This window comes from Oncorhynchus clarkii, chromosome 10 (genome assembly GCF_045791955.1).
Source record: "Oncorhynchus clarkii lewisi isolate Uvic-CL-2024 chromosome 10, UVic_Ocla_1.0, whole genome shotgun sequence".
Taxonomy (NCBI): Eukaryota; Metazoa; Chordata; class Actinopteri; order Salmoniformes; family Salmonidae; genus Oncorhynchus; species Oncorhynchus clarkii.
The window spans coordinates 64,350,315-64,373,300 of NC_092156.1; the positions used below are offsets into that span (position 1 = coordinate 64,350,315).

Sequence of the window (22,986 nt, forward strand, 5' to 3'; positions counted from 1 at the left end):
GAGTCAGAGTCATGTGGTAGACTAGAGTCAGAGTCACGTGGTAGACTAGAGCCACGTGGTAGACTCGTCACATGGTAGACTAGAGTCACAGAGTCACATGGTAGACTAGTCACGTGGTAGACTAGAGTCACGTGGTAGACTAGAGTCACGTGGTAGACTAGAGTCACAGTCACATGGTAGACTAGAGTCACAGTCACATGGTAGACTAGAGTCACGTGGTAGACTAGAGTCAGAGTCACATGGTAGACTAGAGTCACGTGGTAGACTAGTCACAGAGTCACATGGTAGACTAGAGTCAGAGTCACATGGTAGACTAGAGTCACAGAGTCACGTGGTAGACTAGAGTCACATGGTAGACTAGAGTCAGAGTCACATGGTAGACTAGAGTCACATGGTAGACTAGAGTCACAGAGTCACATGGTAGACTAGAGTCACAGAGTCACGTGGTAGACTAGAGCCAGAGTCACGTGGTAGACTAGAGTCACGTGGTAGACTAGCGTCACATGGTAGACTAGAGTCAGAGTCACGTGGTAGACTAGAGTCAGAGTCATGTGGTAGACTAGAGTCACGTGGTAGACTAGTCACGTGGTAGACTAGTGTCACGTGGTAGACTAGAGTCACAGGGTAGACTAGCGTCACATGGTAGACTAGAGTCACGTGGTAGACTAGAGTCACAGAGTCACGTGGTAGACTAGTCACAGTCACGTGGTAGACTAGAGTCACGTGGTAGACTAGTCACGTGGTAGACTAGAGTCACGTGGTAGACTAGAGTCACAGAGTCACGTGGTAGACTAGTCACAGTCACGTGGTAGACTAGAGTCACGTGGTAGACTAGTCACGTGGTAGACTAGAGTCAGAGTCACGTGGTAGACTAGAGTCAGAGTCACGTGGTAGACTAGAGTCACGTGGTAGACTAGAGTCACAGGGTAGACTAGCGTCACATGGTAGACTAGAGTCACGTGGTAGACTAGATTCACAGGGAAGACTAGAGTCACGTGGTAGACTAGATTCACAGGGAAGACTAGAGTCACTTGGTAGACTAGAGTCACGTGGTAGACTAGAGTCTTAGAGTCATGTGGTAGACTAGAGTCACATGGTAGACTAGAGTCACAGAGTCACATGGTAGACTAGAGTCAGTCACATGGTAGACTAGAGTCACATGGTAGACTAGAGTCACATGGTAGACTAGAGTCAGAGTCACATGGTAGACTAGAGTCACGTGGTAGACTAGTCACGTGGTAGACTAGAGTCACGTGGTAGACAAGAGTCACAGGGTAGACTAGCGTCACATGGTAGACTAGCGTCACGTGGTAGACTAGAGTCACGTGGTAGACTAGAGTCACAGAGTCACGTGGTAGACTAGTCACAGTCACGTGGTAGACTAGAGTCACGTGGTAGACTAGTCACGTGGTAGACTAGTCACGTGGTAGACTAGAGTCATAGTCACGTGGTAGACTAGAGTCATAGTCACGTGGTAGACTAGAGTCAGAGTCACGTGGTAGACTAGAGTCACAGGGAAGACTAGAGTCACGTGGTAGACTAGAGTCACGTGGTAGACTAGAGTCACATGGTAGACTAGTCACGTGGTAGACTAGTGTCACGTGGTAGACTAGAGTCACGTGGTAGACTAGAGTCACGTGGTAGACTAGAGTCACAGGGAAGACTAGAGTCACGTGGTAGACTAGAGTCACGTGGTAGACTAGAGTCACGTGGTAGACTAGAGTCAGAGTCACGTGGTAGACTAGAGTCACGTGGTAGACTAGAGTCACGTGGTAGACTAGAGTCACGTGGTAGACTAGAGTCAGAGTCACGTGGTAGACTAGAGTCACGTGGTAGACTAGAGTCACGTGGTAGACTAGAGTCACAGTTAAGACTAGAGTCACGTGGTAGACTAGAGTCACGTGGTAAACTAGAGTCAGAGTCACGTGGTAGACTAGAGTCACATGGTAGACTAGAGTTACATGGGATTTCTAGAAGAACATCTTAAACAAAAGTGGAGACTGTCAGTGTCATGTCAGACAAGTATACCATAGGACCTCAAGGGGCCCATATAGACTACAGTATGTTTACCATAGGACCTCAAGGGGCCCGTATAGACTACAGTATGTGTACCATAGGACCTCAAGGGGCCCATATAGACTATAGTATGTGTACCATAGGACCTCAAGGGGCCCATATAGACTACAGTATGTGTACCATAGGACCTCAAGGGGCCCATATAGACCACAGTATGTTTACCATAGGACCTCAAGGGGCCCATATAGACTACAGTATGTTTACCATAGGAACTCAAGGTGTCTGTATAGACTACAGTATGTTTACCATAGGACCTCAAGGGGCCCATATAGACTACAGTATGTTTACCATAGGACCTCAAGGGGCCCATATAGACTACAGTATGTTTATCATAGGACCTCAAGGTGTCTGTATAGACTACAGTATGTTTACCATAGGACCTGAAGGGGTCTGTATAGACTACAGTATGTGTACCATAGGACCTCAAGGGGCCCGTATAGAATACAGTATGTGTACCATAGGACCTCAAGGTGCCCATATAGACTACAGTATGTGTACCATAGGACCTCAAGGGGCCCGTATAGACTACAGTTTGTTTACCATAGGACCTCAAGGGGTCTGTATAGAATACAGTATGTTTACCATAGGACCTCAAGGGGTCTGTATAGACTACAGTATGTTTACCATAGGACCTCAAAGTGCCCATATAGACTACAGTATGTGTACCATAGGACCTCAAGGTGCCCATATAGACTACAGTATGTGTACCATAGGACCTCAAGGTGCCCATATAGACTACAGTATGTGTACCATAGGACCTCAAGGGGCCCGTATAGACTACAGTTTGTTTACCATAGGACCTCAAGGGGTCTGTATAGAATACAGTATGTTTACCATAGGACCTCAAGGGGTCTGTATAGACTACAGTATGTTTACCATAGGACCTCAAAGTGCCCATATAGACTACAGTATGTGTACCATAGGACCTCAAGGTGCCCATATAGACTACAGTATGTTTACCATATGACCTCACAGGGCCCATATAGACTACAGTATGTGTACCATAGGACCTCAAGGTGCCCATATTGACCACAGTATGTTTACCATAGGACCTCAAGGTGCCCATATAGACTACAGTATGTTTACCATAGGACCTCAAGGTGCCCATATAGACTACAGTATGTTTACCATAGGACCTCAAGGGGCCCATATAGACTACAGTATGTTTACCATAGGACCTCAAGGGGCCCATATAGACTACAGTATGTTTACCATAGGACCTCAAGGGGCCCATATAGACTACAGTATGTTTACCATAGGACCTCAAGGGGCCCATATAGACTACAGTATGTGTACCATAGGACCTCAAGGGGTCTGTATAGGATACAGTATGTTAGTGTGTCTCTATAAGAAGGACTAGAGATGGACTGAGTATTGCAGAAAAATGTGGGACGATCACCACTGCTAGATATTTCCCAGATGGGTTGGAGGCCCTGTCCGCCATCACAGATTAGAGAAAAAAAGGATGTTTGAATAAGAGACGAAATCGCACAGCTTTTCGCGAGCACCAGTGTCAGTTCAATGAAAAGTGAACTCCCAAATGTGAGGTTTGTTACCCTGTTCAGTCTGTCTGTGTCAGAAAGCGGGAGAGAGCAGGCTCAGTGTCATTATTCATGATCAGCTGCTGAACGAATACACATTGTGGAACTACCGTTAGCAACTGATTTGGGATCAGCTCTCCCTAGCCGAGTCCTAACGTTAACCATTATGAAAACGAACAACTACACAGGCCCCTGGACCATGAACAAAACAAACACCGTCATGCCTAATCAAACCTATCCCAATTTTCCCAGCTGTTCTTCTCAGTGGTCTGTCTGGCTTTTCAGCTCTGAACGAGCTCAAGTGAATAGATATTGTCATTCCCTTTAAAGTGATGAGTGCTAATGGTAATAGTGCACCATATGTTTGATAGCAGGAGAGCTGACGTTGTCTCCGAACAGCAGATGCCTTCAGATGGGATATGCCAGTCCTTTTCTCTCCACTGCACTTTATGTAACATCTACTCTAAATGTTCATGAAAAATCTAATAAAAGCAAATAAAAAATGTCTTGCGTTTTCACCCGGCTGAGGTAGACAAGATATGTAATTACAGCTTGGTATTTGCTCAGCAACACTGGTAAAAAAAAAAAAGGCAATTTAGATTGATGTATCCCCTGAAATGAAGTATGATTTTTTTTAAATATATCACCTAGTTGAAAGTAAACAAAGGCTGAAACAGATGTTTATTGTTGGAGCATTCATTACATTTTTTTAGAGGTCTTTAGGGCATGTCAATTTTGACAGGGCTTTTTCCCCTATGGAACATCAAATCTGTGCAGTACTATACATGAATTCAACTGGACAGGGTATGGGCCGTACACTGCAACATGGACTATGGGGAATCGGACGTAGAGATGTAAGGGACATTATTAATAAGCAAATCCCTATAAAGCATCAGCTTCATTAGAAAGCCCCGGTGGCGTGTGGCTAAGTGACCGTGACGGCAGCACAGAGAACAGGGAAAGGAACTGAAAGAATAGGGGAGTTGATCCCGGAAGAACCAGAGGCATCCAACGCATCCGCGCCCCTGGTCCCCACCATATGGGGACTTCATGGTCCTCTCTGCCTTGGTTCATTGATGTCAGCACTCTGAACATCAGCAGGAACCACCAGGACCTTCGAGGGGAGGATACAGTACTGACTTTGGGTCCCCAAAGTGTCACCACCATATGCGGACTTCGCGCCCCTGTAGGTGCCCCTATGCCTGGTTCAGGGGTGCCTGCTCCATGAGCATCAGCTGGGACCACGAGGACCCTAAACTCAGACTTCTGGGGGAATGTGATGAATGCAGAGGGGCAGGACACAGTACTGTAGCTCAGTGTACCATGTTAAAACCCTGCAGTCAACTGCAAATCACAACCTGTCACTAATTCCCTACTGCTCTTGCTTCCTCTCCCCTCTCCCTCCATCCCTCCCTCTCCCCTCTCCCTCGCTCCCTCTCCCCTCTCCCCTCTCCCTCCCTCCCCCCTCTCCCTCCCTCCATCCACTAGGACTACAGAGTGAACATCTTCCTCCGTCAAAAGTGGAACGACCCCAGGTTAGCGTACACAGAGTACCCTGACGGTTCTCTGGACCTGGACCCCTCTATGTTGGACTCCATCTGGAAACCTGACTTGTTCTTCGCCAACGAGAAAGGGGCCCATTTCCACGAAGTCACCACAGACAACAAGCTGTTAAGAATATTCAAGAACGGCAACGTCCTCTATTCTATACGGTGAGTGTGTACAGTATGGATCCCACAAACACCCATTTCACATTATAATACCTAACTTAACCAAAATGGGCTGGCTCGGATAATTCCATCAACTATGGTGGATTCATTACCAGGCTAGCTCAGTACAGCTTGGTTTGGCTCAGCTCAGTTTGGCTCAGTAGTGTGAAAAACCCTCAAGAGGTGTGGGCCTACGCATCATCAAATGACCATCTTACGTTGATACATCAATCACATAATCAGACTATAGGTCCGTTGAACGGCCCGTAACTTACACCGAGTCTTATCCCAACTCGAAACATTCAATCCACGACACTCTTTAGAATAAAAGGTGCTATCTAGAATCTAAAAGGGTTCGTCGGCTGTCCCCATAGGAGAACCCTTTGAACAATTTTTTGGGGTTCCATGTAGAACCCTATTGAGTTCTATGTAGAACATGGAACCCAAAAGAGTGCTACCTGGAACCTGGAACTAAAAAGGGTTCTCCTATGAGGACAGTTGAAGAACTCTTTTGGAACCCTTTTTTCAAAGTGTACTGACAAAAATGCTCTGCCACACCGTCAGTCAAGCTGGGACACTTCTCATCTTCTGTCATTAAACATAAAGCCAGAACGGGGGGTGTCACAATGTTGTGTAAATCTCAAGGCGGAGCGGTGAATTGTTGAAAGCCTTGAGTCGACGGCATCAAGTCGGGTTGAGTTATGGAATTGTGTAGTGGCGGGGCCGTAGAAAAGCTGTGATGGAAGGCTGAGAGGATATGACACGACGGAGCGGAGGGATCCCATCGGCCATGGAGTCCGTCCGCAGCCTGGCGCCTCCGGGGTGGAGGCCGTAATTAAAACATGTCCAATTTGCAACCGTCAGCCTTCTTCGTTTTGTCTCTATCCTTTTGCTCATTCTTTCATTCCCTCTCCTCCAACTGGATGCCTCTCTCTCCATCCTTCTCATCTCTCTGCCTCTCTCTTTCTCTCCTCTCTCTTCTTTTTCCTCTCTCTCTTTCTTTTTCCCCTCTCTCTCCTCTCTTTCTCTCTCTCCTCACCAGCGATTTGCAGCACTACTGGTTCAACACTGAGCCAAGTTTACTTGACACTTGACAGGATTTGTCCTATGGGGGCAGCCGAAGAACCGTTTTGGAACCCTTTTTTTCCTAAGTGTACAACTTAGGAAAAAAAGGGTTCCAAACGGTTCTTCGGCTGCCCCCATAGGAAAGCCTTTTTGGGATCCAAGTAGAACTATTATGGGTTCCATGTTGAACCCTCTGTGTAAAGGGTTCTACATGTAACTCGAAAGGGTTCTACTTGGAACCAAAATGGTTCTACCTGGAACCAAAAAGGGTTCTTCGAAGGGTTCTTCTATGGGGACAGCTGAAGAACCCTTTTAGATATCACTTTTTTTTCCTAAGAGTGTAGGTTAGGCTGGACAATGTTGAATTACTGTTTAATGGATGCCCCGCCTCACTTTTCTCAACACCCCAATTTAAAAAAAAATACTAATAATCAGATGTGTTATTTTTTGGCCAATATATGCTCTGTTTATAATGCACTGTCCGCTCTTTTTTGAGGCTTTCCCAAGAGACCAAACCGACTCAGACCACTCGCTCAGATCATGTTCGAGCCTTGGATTGGACAGTGAAACACACACGCTGGCACCTGAAGTCGACGTGCAGATGTTTAATTCCTCTCTCACGCCTTCAAGGCTGAAGCCAGCGCAAATTCCTACTATTTATGTGTCCAGGTTAAACGTGGGACGTCCCTCATTATAAACAAACAGTCGGTTAAATTCATGGTTATTGCATCGGAGATCAGGGCATTCATCAGCAAAGACGCAGTGCAAGCTGATAGTATTTTGGACAGCCAAATTGAAGTCAAAATGATTGATGAAATCAAAGTGTGTCAGCTGAATGGCGATTTATAACTTACTACTGGTAGTTCCGGTAAAATGTAAGTACCGATAACACCACAACGGAATGCGTTTGAAGTGATGATGCGCCGTCAACAACAGCTAGCACGCCGAGCAAAGTGCATCGCCAGTGGCACGCACACACTTCGTGCAGATCAGCAGGTGGGGGATATTCGTGGCAGCCAGACGAGACAGTCGAAGGAGGAGGCGGTGAGAAGTTACTGGGCTCGAATTTCGTCACGTTTGATCTATGTAGATTGATGCTTCTAATTGTGCATTTATGTATTCTTTTTTATGATGATGAAAGGTTATACTGTATGGCTGGATTGATGTATTTTATTCACTGCTACATTCATTTGGTAGACCTTACTCTATGAGAGGCCTAATCATATTTGTATGAATATTTTGTCAACGCCTCGGCTATAGAGATGCATTCAGGTAATGAACTCATTATTGTGCATCAACATTTGAATTTGATTACAATTATTTACAGTTAATCATTCTTGAATTTGTTAGGCTATACAATTAAGCAGATGAATGCACTGATAAAACATTCATACATTCATAACTTTATTTTTTTCAATCATATTTGAATATGATAGAATATTATATTCTATTATACATCCTATGTGAATAATGTTAATTAATGTTAATTTGTGTATTAATAATGATAATCTGATAATCAGTCTGAAATTGAATATTTTGCGTATTGTTCATGTCCATATAGCCTAGGACAATGTGGTAAAGTCTTGTAATTCCTTATCCTCCTGAATGATTCTTTTTTTTTTTTTTTTTGCTCGCTCGCCTCCCTTTTCTGGGGGGAAAATCCGTTAAACAGTGAATCAATTTTGTCTGGCCTTAGCAGAAAATCTGCTACCACCTAATGTGATGGGTACCTACATAAAGGAATTCAAAACACATTCATAACCCATACTTAACACATTCATAACCCATACTTAACACATTCATAACCCATACTTAACACATTCATAACCCATACTTAACACATTCATAACCCATACTTATCACATTCATAACCCATACTTAACACATTCATAAGGCACGTGATAATGCTGATGAATATGCAAAGTAGGTATGAATGCCTAATGTGTAGCCCCTTTCAAGTCAAACGATGCCTATGCCTTATAGTTGGGATGTATACTCACATGTTTTTATTTTCTATTGTCTGTTTTCCAGATTGACATTAACCCTCTCCTGTCCGATGGACCTGAAGAACTTCCCCATGGACGTGCAGACGTGTATCATGCAGCTAGAGAGCTGTGAGTACAGCACTATAGTATTACTGTAGTAGTACTGCAGTATAGCAGTATTTAGTATGCTATCCACCCATTACAGCCCTGTGACTGCAGTATCCATCTTGGATATTTGGAATAAAATGGCAAAAGCCTGTTACGTAAGATGTTCAGATTGAATTTTTCATCTGACGGGCAGTAGGGAGCTTTTTATAGTTCCAATAAATAATGAGGTCACTGGTAAAATAATATGATAAGATTTGTGGTTGAGAGAGCGTGGGCATGGGTTTACCTGGGTAGGATAATAATGCCTTGTCATGCCAGTGTGGGTGGTATGTCCTCTTGTGACCACACAGATGCACGAATGTAGGCTCTCGCTTACACACACACACACACACACACACACACACACACACACACACATTCTAACAAACACACACACACACACCGCTGACCTAATACTCTAGGGTCTCTTCCTGCCTGGACTGTCTATATGGCCTTGTGGAATGGACTCATTCAGGCCAGTAGACCAGTCGTTATTGGTTATGAAGGCTGTTAGTGGAGGGTTATTAACATATATTTAGATATGCAAAAGTCTGCACTTCTAATGAGGGAGGACATGTATAAGCATATCAAGTGCCGGCTGAATATGTGCATATAAGGAGCATTTCAAGACCCAATCACTCCATCCATCAAGATGAGCCGCTTCAGTTTGTGAGTGGGGTTCCTACACAGCAGAAATCAATCCCTGTGGACCATCAATCGCTATGCGTTCCCCATCTCCCTACAGCACACTCCCCTATTAGCATTTACCACATGGAGTAAAGGAAGTGCTCCGTTACCTTGTTAAAGATGTGTGGACTTGAGGAGACACAGCACTGGATGTGTCCGCTGTCCACTAAAATACGTAGCAAATTGGCAAATACTTACAGTGGGGCAAAAAAGTATTTAGTCAGCCACCAATTGTGCAAGTTCTCCCACTTAAAAAGATGAGAGAGGCCTGTCATTTTCATCATAGGTACACTGCAACTATGACAGACAAAAATGAGAAAAAAAAATCCAGAAAATCACATTGTAGGATTTTTTATGAATTTATTTGCAAATTATGGTGGAAAATAACTAAAGTTTATCTCAATACTTTGTTATATACCCTTTGTTGGCAATGACAGAGGTCAAACATTTTCTGTAAGTCTTCACAAGGTTTTTACACACTGTTGCTGGTATTTTGGCCCATTCCTCCATGCAGATCTCCTCTAGAGCAGTGATGTTTTGGGGCTGTTGCTGGGCAACACGGACTTTCAACTCCCTCCAAAGATTTTCTATGGGGTTGAGATCTGGAGACTGGCTAGGCCACTCCAGGACCTTGAAATGCTTCTTACGAAGCCACTCCTTCGTTGCCCGGGCGGTGTGTTTGGGATCATTGTCATGCTGAAAGACCCAGCCACGTTTCATCTTCAATGCCCTTGCTGATGGAAGGAGGTTTTCACTCAAAATCTCACGATACATGGCCCCATTCATTCTTTCCTTTACACGGATCAGTCGTCCTGGTCCCTTTGCAGAAAAACAGCCCCAAAGCATGATGTTTCCACCCCCATGCTTCACAGTAGGTATGGTGTTCTTTGGATGCAACTCAGCATTCTTTGTCCTCCAAACACGACAAGTTGAGTTTTTACCAAAAAGTTATATTTTAGTTTCATCTGACCATATGACATTCTCCCAATCTTCTTCTGGATCATCCAAATGCTCTCTAGCAAACTTCAGACGGGCCTGGACATGTACTGGCTTAAGCAGGGGGACATGTCTGGCACTGCAGGATTTGAGTCCCTGGCTGCGTAGTGTGTTACTGATGGTAGGCTTTGTTACTTTGGTCCCAGCTCTCTGCAGGTCATTCACTAGGTCCCCCCGTGTGGTTCTGGGATTTTTGCACACCGTTCTTGTGATCATTTTGACCCCACGGGGTGAGATCTTGCGTGGAGCCCCAGATCAAGGGAGATTATCAGTGGTCTTGTTTGTCTTCCATTTCCTAATAATTGCTCCCACAGTTGATTTCTTCAAACCAAGCTGCTTACCTATTGCAGATTCAGTCTTCCCAGCCTGGCGCAGGTCTACAATTTTGTTTCTGGTGTCCTTTGACAGCTCTTTGGTCTTGGCCATAGTGGAGTTTGGAGTGTGACTGTTTGAGGTTGTGGACAGGTGTCTTTTATACTGATAAGTTCAAACAGGTGCCATTAATACAGGTAACGAGTGGAGGACAGAGGAGCCTCTTAAAGAAGTTGTTACAGGTCTGTGAGAGCCAGAAATCTTGCTTGTTTGTAGGTGAACAAATACTTATTTTCCACCATAATTTGCAAATAAATTCATGAAAAATCCTACAGTGGGATTTTCTGGAATTTTGTTTCTCATTTTGTCTGTCATAGTTGAAGTTTACCTATGATGAAAATTACAGGCCTCTCTCATATTTTTAAGTGGGAGAACTTGCACAATTTGTGGCTGACTAAATACTTTTTTGCCCCACTGTACATTTGCACAGGGGCCCGAGTGTGTCGCAAAATAATTCATGCCGATTGCTGCTGTGTCGCAGCTGCAGAGGCTTTTAGCCAGGACATCTATGTAGTACTCCCCTCGCTCTCTCTAGTCAAAACATGACTGTGATAATGCCCGTCACAAGATAACACTTTACTCCCACAGAGCTAGCAGCAGTGGCATGGACACACTGTACACACACTGTACCCCACAAAACTAAAGCCTGCTCTGCTCAGCCAGCCGCTGAACGGCTTGGATCAGATAGGCCAAGCACGTTAAACCACAGAAGATCATGTAGAAACACTCCAATCAGCAGGAATTGGAGTCAATGACTTGAGGAATTAATTGAAGGAATACAGAGGGAGCACATATGATATAATATGAATGATGTATTAACAATCTGTATGATGTGCTATAACTTGGCCTGAACTTGAAGTTACTCTATTTTTAATAAGCAAGGTAGTGTGTTGAGGAAAGCGTATAATTTGACTTGGGTATAGGCAGAGGTTAGCATACATGGTCAGATGTGGAAGACACTGCAGTGAGTGGGAAGTGAATCAATGTCCGGTAGCGAGTAGGAAACCCTCCTTTATGTCTCCCTCCATTACCTACAAATTAAATATGCTCAGAGGGGCGGCAGAGGGTGGATTCATTTATATTAATAGTAATGACCATGCTAAATGACCCCCCCCCCACCCCCCTCCCTCGGTCTCCTCTAACTTTCCTGTCTCCTCCCTGTCCTCCCTCTCCTCCCCCCTCTACACCTCTCTAACATGTGGAAGGAAGTACAAAATGGACACAGAGACGCTATAATTACATGGAGCTCCATCATTAATTGTTGTTCTACATTTTTACACACCCTGTCCTTTCCAGTGCAGTTGCGGCCCGGGGGGATAGTTACCATGGCGCTGTACTGTTTAATGCTTGGGGAGGTCATTTGTCTTCGCTTGTACGGCCCCGGGGTTATTTCATTATTTTATGTACCACAGTTGGTGAGGCCCTTCTGGCTGGCTTTAGCCATTTGAAATGTGAGTTCAAATGTGAAAAGGGAATGACGTTGATGGGTCGATGCCCGGTGTCTGGAATGGAGGGAAATAGATAGGCATGGGTTATTTCATGTCATTTATGAAATCTTATCAATTAGAATGAATGGTGATGATGGTCGGTCTGTTGGGATACTGTAGCATCATTTAGAATGTATGCATGGCCAGTATTTAGCCTAATAATGTCATCATTTATTGGACAGTGTATAGAGCTTTTCCAGATGCTCCAAGTGCTTCACATAGGGGGAAACGCACCTCATCCACCACCTAAGACGTACAGTGCCTTGCGAAAGTATTCGGCCCCCTTGAACTTTGCGACCTTTTGTCACATTTCAGGCTTCAAACATAAAGATATAAAACTGTATTTTTTTGTGAAGAATCAACAACAAGTGGGACACAATCATGAAGTGGAACGACATTTTTTGGATATTTCAAACCTTTTTAACAAATCAAAAACTGAAAAATTGGGCGTGCAAAATTATTCAGCCCCTTTACTTTCAGTGCAGCAAACTCTCTCCAGAAGTTCAGTGAGGATCTCTGAATGATCCAATGTTGACCTAAATGACTAATGATGATAAATACAATCCACCTGTGTGTAATCAAGTCTCCGTATAAATGCACCTGCACTGTGATAGTCTCAGAGGTCCGTTAAAAGCGCAGAGAGCATCATGAAGAACAAGGAACACACCAGGCAGGTCCGAGATACTGTTGTGAAGAAGTTTAAAGCCGGATTTGGATACAAAAAGATTTCCCAAGCTTTAAACATCCCAAGGAGCACTGTGCAAGCGATAATATTGAAATGGAAGGAGTATCAGACCACTGCAAATCTACCATGACCTGGCCGTCCCTCTAAACTTTCAGCTCATACAAGGAGAAGACTGATCAGAGATGCAGCCAAGAGGCCCATGATCACTCTGGATAAACTGCAGAGCTCTACAGCTGAGGTGGGAGACTCTGTCCATAGGACAACAATCAGTCGTATATTGCACAAATCTGGCCTTTATGGAAGAGTGGCAAGAAGAAAGCCATTTCTTAAAGATATCCATAAAAAGTGTTGTTTAAAGTTTGCCACAAGGTGCTCTGGTCAGATGAAACCAAAATTGAACTTTTTGGCAACAATGAAAAACTTTATGTTTGGCGTAAAAGCAACACAGCTCATCACCCTGAACACACCATCCCCACTGTCAAACATGGTGGTGGCAGCATCATGGTTTGGGCCTGCTTTTCTTCAGCAGGGACAGGGAAAATGGTTAAAATTGATGGGAAGATGGATGGAGCCAAATACAGGACCATTCTGTAAGAAAACCTGATGGAGTCTGCAAAAGACCTGAGACTGGGACGGAGATTTGTCTTCCAACAAGACAATGATCCAAAACATAAAGCAAAATCTACAATGGAATGGTTCAAAAATAAACATATCCAGGTGTTAGAATGGCCAAGTCAAAGTCCAGACCTGAATCCAATCGAGAATCTGTGGAAAGAACTGAAAACTGCTGTTCACAAATGCTCTCCATCCAACCTCACTGAGCTCGAGCTGTTTTGCAAGGAGGAATGGGAAAAAATGTCAGTCTCTCAATGTGCAAAACTGATAGAGACATACCCCAAGCAACTTACAGCTGTAATCGCAGCAAAAGATGGCGCTACAAAGTATTAACTTAAGGGGGCTGAATAATTTTGCACGCCCAATTTTTCAGTTTTTGATTTGTTAAAAAAGTTTGAAATATCCAATAAATGTCGTTCCACTTCATGATTGTGTCCCACTTGTTGTTGATTCTTCACAAAAAAATACAGTTTTATATCTTTATGTTTGAAGCCTGAAATGTGGCAAAAGGTCGCAAAGTTCAAGGGGGCCGAATACTTACGCAAGGCACTGTATTTTACAGGGCCTCCCGGGTGGCGCAGTGGTTAAGGGCGCTGTACTGCAGCGCCAGCTGTGCCATCAGAGTCCCTGGGTTCGCGCCCAGGCTCTGTCGTAACCGGCCGCGACCGGGAGGTCCGTGGGGCGACGCACAATTGGCCCGGGTTAGGGAGGGCTTGGTCGGTAGGGGTGTCCTTGTCTCATCGCGCACCAGCGACTCCTGTGGCGGGCTGGGCACAGTGTGCGCTAACCATGGTGGCCAGGTGCACGGTGTTTTCTCCGACGCATTGGTGCGGCTGGCTTCCGGGTTGGATGCGCGCTGTGTTAAGAAGCAGTGCGGCTTGGTTGGGTTGTGTATCGGAGGACGCATGACTTTCAACCTTTGTCTCTCCCGAGCCCGTACGGGAGTTGTAGCGATGAGACAAGATAGTAGCTGTTACAACACGATCGTTGTAAGGAACGGACAGCGTGGTATGTGTTCATGATGAAGTTTTTAATTAAAGAAAGCACTGAACACTGAATACAAACTATACAAAACAATAAACCAATAACGAGAACCTATAATGAGAACTGTGCTGACACAAGCAACTAACATAGACAATCACCCACAAACAAACAGTGAAACCCAGGCTACCTAAGTATGATTCTCAATCAGAGACAACTAATGACACCTGCCTCTGATTGAGAACCATACTAGGCCGAAACATAGAAATCCCCAAAATCATAGAAAAACAAACATAGACTGCCCACCCCAACTCACGCCCTGACCATACTAAATAATGACAAAACAAAGGAAATAAAGGTCTGAACGTGACAAGCTAGCTGATGGACACCATAGGAGATGTTAATGCTTCAAATGGAAAGAGGTCATTAGCATGACTAGTACTCAGTTAACTGGGACCTTATTCCGAGGAATAAACAAATAGATTCCTTTTTTTTCCCCCATTTCAAGGTCCCAGTTTTACATGCAGTTCCTGAGATATTATCGTAGAGTCCACATGGCTTTAGAATCAGACCTGTTTTGTTCATCTGATCACATTAGAGTACTTTCCATCCCTCCTCCTTTCACGTCAGTCACTCCATTATCTGTAAGGCCTCAGTCACACATTCCATCCCTCCTCCTTTCACGTCAGTCACTCCATTATCTGTAAGGCTTCAGTCACACTTTCCATCCCTCCTCCTTTCACGTCAGTCACTCCATTATCTGTAAGGCCTCAGTCACACGTTCCATCCCTCCTCCTTTCACGTCAGTCACTCCATTATCTGTAAGGCCTCAGTCACACGTTCCATCCCTCCTCCTTTCACGTCAGTCACTCCATTATCTGTAAGGCCTCAGTCACACTTTCCATCCCTCCTCCTTTCACGTCAGTCACTCCATTTTCTGTAAGGCCTCAGTCACACTTTCCATCCTGGGAAATCATTTTTTATGGATAAACCATTATAATCCAAGGTTGTTGTGGATTGGCATACTAAATAGTGGGTTGGTATACTAAATAGTGGATTGGTATACTAAATAGTGGGTTGGTATACTAAATAGTGGGTTGGTATACTAAATAGTGGATTGGTATACTAAATAGTGGATTGGCATACTAAATAGTGGGTTGGCATACTAAATAGTGGATTGGTATACTAAATAGTAGATTGGTATACTAAATAGTGTGTTGGCATACTAAATAGTGGGTTGGTATACTAAATAGTGGGTTGGTATACTAAATAGTGGATTGGTATACTAAATAGTGGATTGGTATACTAAATAGTGGGTTGGTATACTAAATAGTGGATTGGTATACTAAATAGTGGGTTGGTATACTAAATAGTGGGTTGGTATACTAAATAGTGGGTTGGTATACTAAATAGTGGATTGGTATACTAAATAGTGGATTGGTATACTAAATAGTGGGTTGGTATACTAAATAGTGGATTGGTATACTAAATAGTGGATTGGTATACTAAATAGTGGATTGGTATACTAAATAGTGGATTGGTATACTAAATAGTGGGTTGGTATACTAAATAGTGGATTGGTATACTAAATAGTGGATTGGTATACTAAATAGTGGATTGGTATACTAAATAGTGGGTTGGTATACTAAATAGTGGATTGGTATACTAAATAGTGGATTGGTATACTAAATAGTGGGTTGGTATACTAAATAGTGGATTGGTATACTAAATAGTGGGTTGGTATACTAAATAGTGGACTGGTATACTAAATAGTGGATTGGTATACTAAATAGTGGGTTGGTATACTAAATAGTGGATTGGTATACTAAATAGTGGGTTGGCATACTAAATAGTGGATTGGTATACTAAATAGTGGATTGGTATACTAAATAGTGGGTTGGTATACTAAATAGTGGATTGGTATACTAAATAGGGATTGGTATACTAAATAGTGGGTTGGTATACTAAATAGTGGATTGGTATACTAAATAGTGGGTTGGTATACTAAATAGTGGATTGGTATACTAAATAGTGGACTGGTATACTAAATAGTGGGTTGGTATACTAAATAGTGGATTGGTATACTAAATAGTGGGTTGGCATACTAAATAGTGGATTGGTATACTAAATAGTGGATTGGTATACTAAATAGTGGGTTGGTATACTAAATAGTGGATTGGTATACTAAATAGTGGATTGGTATACTAAATAGTGGGTTGGCCCATGAAGTCTGCCCCTGCTTATTCCTTTAGCACAAAAGACAGTGGGACATTAACAACATTGATTCCTGGTTGATCTATTGAAAGGAACAACTTATCCTTGATGCAGTGTAATCTATACTATTGATATTGTATGATACAGCATATAACACGAAGGGTATCCATGATATTTTGATCTTCCCACACATCTGGTCTAGGTGGAGATATGAAATGTAGAAATCATCAATTGAATATGTATTTATAAAGGCTTTTTTACGTCAGCTGTTGACACACACAGTGCTTTTACTGTACAGTAACCCGGGCCGAGGCTATATTATCTGATTGCATGTCCCGCCTCTCTTCTTTTCCAGTTGGCTACACAATGAACGACCTGATCTTTGAGTGGCAGGAGAATGGACCAGTCCAGGTAGCTGATGGGTTGACCCTCCCACAGTTCATAATGAAGGATGAGACGGATCTGAGATACTGCACCAAGCACTATAACACAGGTAAGATACAATGGGAGTGTTTGAGGTCGAGTCCATTGCAGTCGGACTGTGCAGAAACACTAAAAATGATCTTCCATCCCAAATTAGGCTACTGTTATGTGATGAGGTCTAGTGAATATGCATAGAGCCTGGCTGTTCCACACAGTTAGAGTTGAAAGATGGGACCTTAATTGTGAAATCTAATTAGGTTTTCGTATGGCATCATCAACACCAACGCTAAGAATAACGGTGGGACGCTTCTGCTTTGTAAATCTGTGACTCATTCAAAGAAAACAGAATGCACAAACAAGGTGATGGGTTGCTGGTGACATGTTCATCTGGTATAATAGCTTGACGACGTTGAAGGAATGATCACAATTCATGAATTGACATTTCTGAATGTACATTTCCATCTACATGTGAAAACCAGAAGATTCACAGTGCTCTTCTAAATGGCTTTGAGCTGAAACAGTCAGGCTTTTTGTTTTACTCCGTTCAAGATGGTTTTTATATTCACAGACTGCATATGAACACGCTATATGGCTCACAACATTCTCGACATCAGCAGAGCTCTATTACCATTTCTTACAACCAGCGATGTCAGAGAACACGGTTCCAAATTCGGGAATTCAACCTTGGTCTTCTTTCATATAACAGAAAAACAACTGCTGGTCTCTAACTCCACATCTCCAGTTAACTGCACCACTATCTAATATTATAGGTTTGGCCTGATTATACTTTTTTACTATTACCGTTTGGAGAGCAATGTCACGAAACACGATTCTAACTCAAAAATCTAACTTTTTCTTCCTTCTCATGACAACACAATCGCTGCAGGCTTTCACAGCTAACTGCAGTGCTAGATTAATCCTAGGCCGAAGTGAGGCCTTATTCAGCTTCTTTGGCTGTGTTTAGACAGGCAGCCCAATTCGGATATTTTTCCCACTAATTGGTCTTTTGACCAATCAAATCAGATGTTCTCACGTCAGATCTTTTTTAGAACTGATCTGATTGGTCAAAATACTGTCTAACGCAACTATAGACTTGTTTACAGCCAGCCAGCCAGCCAGTAGAGTGTGATGCTCCAGTCTACCACAGCACTAGCTAGAGTGAGGGTGTGTCCCAAATGGCGTGCATATTCCCTATATAGTGCACTACTTTTGACCAGCCCTATTTCAGATGCAGCCTAAGTGTGGCCTTATTCAGCCAGTGACGTAAAGTGCACAGTGAAGTAGGAGGCATTGCAGGCTGAATAATGTAATTTCTTCTACCTGCATCTTTCATGGGCCTGTCATGTCCTTATTGCCAACGCTAAGTCAGCCTTAGCACGCCCGCTTCCTCACTCCTGGCTAATCAGGAGTATGTTGTGCTTCAATTAACGAGAGGGAGAAAAGGAAACGAAGATGTATTTTTAGATGACTGAGAGCAGCAGAGAGAATGGAAGAGGCTTGGATGGGTGGGTGGGTGGATGGAAGCAGGGAGAGAAGTGGGGGTGAGAGAAAAGTGGGGGTGAGAGAGAAGTGGGGGTGAGAGAGAAGTGGGGGTGAGAGAGAAGTGGGAGTGAGAGAGAAGTGGGGGTGAGAGAGAAGTGGGGGTGAGAGAGAAGTGGGAGTGAGAGAGAAGTGGGGGAGTACAGAGAGAAGTGGGGGACAGAGAGAAGGGGGGGACAGAGAGAAGGGGGAGTACTGAGAGAAGTGGGGGACAGAGAGAAGGGGGAGTGCAGAGAGAAGGGGGGGTGCAGAGAGAAGGGGGGGTGCAGAGAGAAGGGGGAGTACAGAGAGAGAAGGGGGAGTACAGAGAGAGAAGGGGGAGTACAGAGAGAAGGGGGGGACAGAGTGAAGGGGGGAGAGAGAAGGAGGGGACAGAGAGAAGGGGGGGACAGAGTGAAGGGGGGACAGAGAGAAGGGGGGACAGAGAGAAGGGGGAGTACAGAAAGAGAAGGGGGAGACAGAGAGAAGGGGGAGTGCAGAGAGAAGGGGGAGTGCAGAGAGAAGGGGGGTGCAGAGAGAAGTGGGGTGCAGAGAGAAGGGGGAGTAAAGAGAGAAGGGGGAGTAAAGAGAGAAGGGGGGACAGAGAGAGGGGGGGGATAGAGAGAGAGGGGGTACAGAGAGAAGGGGGGGACAGAGAGAAGGAGGGGACAGAGAAAATGGGGGTACAGAGAGAGAGGGGGGTACAGAGAGAGAGGGGGGACAGAGAGAGAGGGGAAGTCAGAGAGGGGAGAGTACAGAGAGAAGGGGGGACAGAGAAGGGGGTATAGAGCGAAGGGGAGGTACAGAGAGAAGGGGGGTACAGAGAGAAGGGGGGGTACAGAGAGAGAGGGGGGGACAGAGAGAGAGGGGGAGTCAGAGAGGGGAGAGTACAGAGCGAGGGGGGGACAGAGAAGGGGGTACAGAGAGAAGGGGAGGTACAGAGAGAAGGGGGGTAAAGAGAGGAGGGGGGGTACAGAGAGAGAGGGGGGTACAGAGAGAGAGAAGGGGGGGTACAGACAGAGGGGGGTACAGAGAGAGAGGGGGGACAGAGAGAAGGGGGGTACAGAGAGAGGGGGGACAGAGAGAGAGGGGGGACAGATGTAGGAGAAGGAATGTCATCTGATAATTGAAAAAGCTTGCTTTTTCCTCCTTTCACTACGTTAATTATATATAACAAGCTTCTTAGTGCATGTCTAGGCTTCCATGGTTGTCACGTCAACAGTGTTTAGAGTGAGGCTGAAACAGTCCCCTATCAATAAGAGGTGTTTTGACTGCTGACTACTTGAAAAGAGATTCAGTTTTAATACCAGTATCACTTTTTCTTTGGCTATTATAGTCAATTCAACTTATAAAAAGAGTAAGAGCATAAATGAATACATTTTGATTATACAGTAGCTATGGAATTGTTATTCCACTTGCTTTTCACTCCAAGGTAATGGTTTAATGTGCAGCCTTGGTGAACTGGTATACCACCAAACAGTCTCTAAACTAAAGTCCTCCTGAGAACTGTCAGGACCTCATTTTAACTTCTTAGAAAAGCTTCATCTTTTAGTTTTGTTACATGCACAAAAAAGCCAAAGTGTATGAATGGAGAGGGCCAGAACATGCCTCTACCCAGGCTGCTATTTTTAGAAGCTGTCAGCTCTCTGTCCTGTCTCACATAAGGAGAAGGGGGAGAGATGGGGGGGGGGGGTCAGGCAGGAAAGAAAGAGAGCGCTCTGTGCTGGAGGAGACGGTAGGAGGACAGGGGGAGGCATGTAGCACTCCAGAATTTCTCTGTGTTTGTTTTCAAGACATGATCTTGAGGAATAAACAGTGGGAGAGTTGTGTGTACCTATAGGCAAGTCAAGGATCACCAACATTCACTCATTTGCCAGGCGCGCACAGTGAGTGAGTGAGTGAGTGAGTGAGTGAGTGAGTGAGCGAGTGAGTGAGTGAGTGAGAGGGACGTAGAGAGAGACGTAGAGAGAGACGTAGAGAGAGAGAAATAGTTACTTCACTGGACTCTATGTAAACTGGAAAATATATTTTCTGAGGCTGAATTTATTGTAGCTGGGGATTTTAACAAAGCTAATTTGAGAACAAGGCTACCTAAATTCTACCAACACATTGACTGTAGCACCTGCGCTGGCAATACACTTGATCACTGCTACTCTAACTTCCGCAATCCATACAAGGCCCTCCCCCGCCCTCCCTTCGGAAAATCCAACCACGACTACATCTTGCTCCTACCGTCCTATAGGCAGAAACTCAAACAGAATGTTCCCGTGACTAGAACCATTCAACTCTGGCCTGACCATGCTTCAAGATTGTTTTGATCACGCGGACTGGGAAATGTTCCGGGAAGCCTCAGAGAATAACATCCATTTATACACTGACTCGGTGAGTGAGTTTATAAGGAAGTGCATTGGAGATGTTGTACCCACTGTGACTATTAAAACCTACCCTAACCAGAAATCATGGGTAGAACTGAAAGTGCGAACCTTCGCATTCAACCATGGAAAGATGTTGGGGAATATGGCCGAATATAAACAGTGTAGTTAATCCCTCTGCAAGGCAATCAAACAAGCGAAATGTCGATATAGGAACAAAGTTGAGTTGCAATTCAATGGCTCAGACACGGGACATATGTGGCAGGGTCTACAGACAATTACGGACTACAAAAAGAAAACCAACCTCTTCAAGGACAACGATGTCTTGCTTCCAGACAAACTAAACACCTTCTTTGCCTGCTTTCCCTAGACACGTCCTCAGAGCATGCGCAGACCAGCTGGCTGGTGTATTTAGAGACATATTCAATCGCTCCCTATCCCAGTCTGCTGTTCCCACATGCTTCACCATTGTTCCTGTACCAAAGAAGGCAAAGATAACTGAACTAAATGACTATTGCCCCGTAACACTCACTTCTGTCATCATTAAGTGCTTTGAGAGACTAGTCAATGATGATATCACCTCCAACTTACCTGCCACACTAGACCCACTTCAGTTTGCATACCACCCCAACAGATCCATAGACGATGCAATCGCCATCACACTGCACACTGCCCTAACCCATCTGGACAAGAGGAATACCTATGTAAGAATGCTGTTCATTGACTACAGCTCAGCGTTCAACACCATAGTACCTCCAAGCTCATCATTAAGCTTGAGGCCCTGGATCTCAACCTCGCCCTGTGAAATTGGGTCCTGGACTTCCTGACAGGCCACCCCCAGGTGGTGAGGGTAGGAAATATCTCCTCTTCGCTGATCCTCAACACTGGGGCCCCACAAGGGTGCATGCTCAGACCACTCCTGTACTCTCTGTTCACCCATGACTGCATGGCCATACACACCTCCAAGTCAATCATCAAGTTTTCAGACGACACAACAGCAGTGGGCTTGTTACCAACAACTACAAGACAGCCTACAGGAAGGAGGTGACAAGACATTTGACTTGTCACCTAAAACCTTCACAAACTTTTACAGATGCACAATTGAGAGCATCCTGTCAGGCTGCATCACCGCCTAGTACGGAAACTGCACCGCCGTCAATCGCAGGGCTCTCCAGAGGGTGGTGCGGTCCGCACAACACATCACCGGGGGGAAACTACCTGCCCTCCAGGACACCTACACCACCCGATGTCACAGGAAGGCCATAAAGATCATCTAGGATAACAACCACCCGAATCACTGCCTGTTCACCCCGCTACCATCCAGAAGGCGAGATTAGTACAGGTGCATTAAAGCTGGGACCGAGAGACTAAAAAACAGCTTCTATCTCAAGACATTCAGACTGTTAAACAGCCATCACTAACACGGAGAGGCTGCCGTCCTGCATACAGACTTGAAATCCTTTGCCACTTTAATAAATGGATCACTAGTCACTTTAAATAATACCACTTTAATAATGTTTACATATCTTACATTACTCATCTCATGTGCTGTATTTTGTACCATCTATTGCATCTTCCCTATGCCGCTCGGCCATCGCTCACCCGTATATTCATATGTACAGTGCCTTGCGAAAGTATTCGGCCCCCTTGAACTTTGCGACCTTTTGCCACATTTCAGGCTTCAAACATAAAGATATAAAGAAGAATCAACAACAAGTGGGACACAATCATGAAGTGGAACGACATTTATTGGATATTTCAAACTTTTTTAACAAATCAAAAACTGAAAAATTGGGCGTGCAAAATTATTCAGCCCCTTTACTTTCAGTGCAGCAAACTCTCTCCAGAAGTTCAGTGAGGATCTCTGAATGATCCAATGTTGACCTAAATGACTAATGATGATAAATACAATCCACCTGTGTGTAATCAAGTCTCCGTATAAATGCACCTGCACTGTGATAGTCTCAGAGGTCCGTTAAAAGCGCAGAGAGCATCATGAAGAACAAGGAACACACCAGGCAGGTCCGAGATACTGTTGTGAAGAAGTTTAAAGCCGGATTTGGATACAAAAAGATTTCCCAAGCTTTAAACATCCCAAGGAGCACTGTGCAAG

The 22,986-nt window shown here is 44.4% G+C and overlaps 1 protein-coding gene across 1 annotated transcript in view; it reads left to right on the forward strand.

The window, feature by feature from the left end:
• LOC139418996 (glycine receptor subunit alpha-3-like) overlaps window positions 1–22,986 on the forward strand; it is a 102,494-nt gene that overhangs the window by 54,618 nt on the left and 24,890 nt on the right. Inside the window, exons 4-6 of the mRNA XM_071168802.1 lie at window positions 5,106–5,329; window positions 8,423–8,505; window positions 16,916–17,053. Coding sequence (XP_071024903.1) covers window positions 5,106–5,329; window positions 8,423–8,505; window positions 16,916–17,053 — 445 coding nt within the window. The remainder of the gene's footprint in view (window positions 1–5,105; window positions 5,330–8,422; window positions 8,506–16,915; window positions 17,054–22,986) is intronic.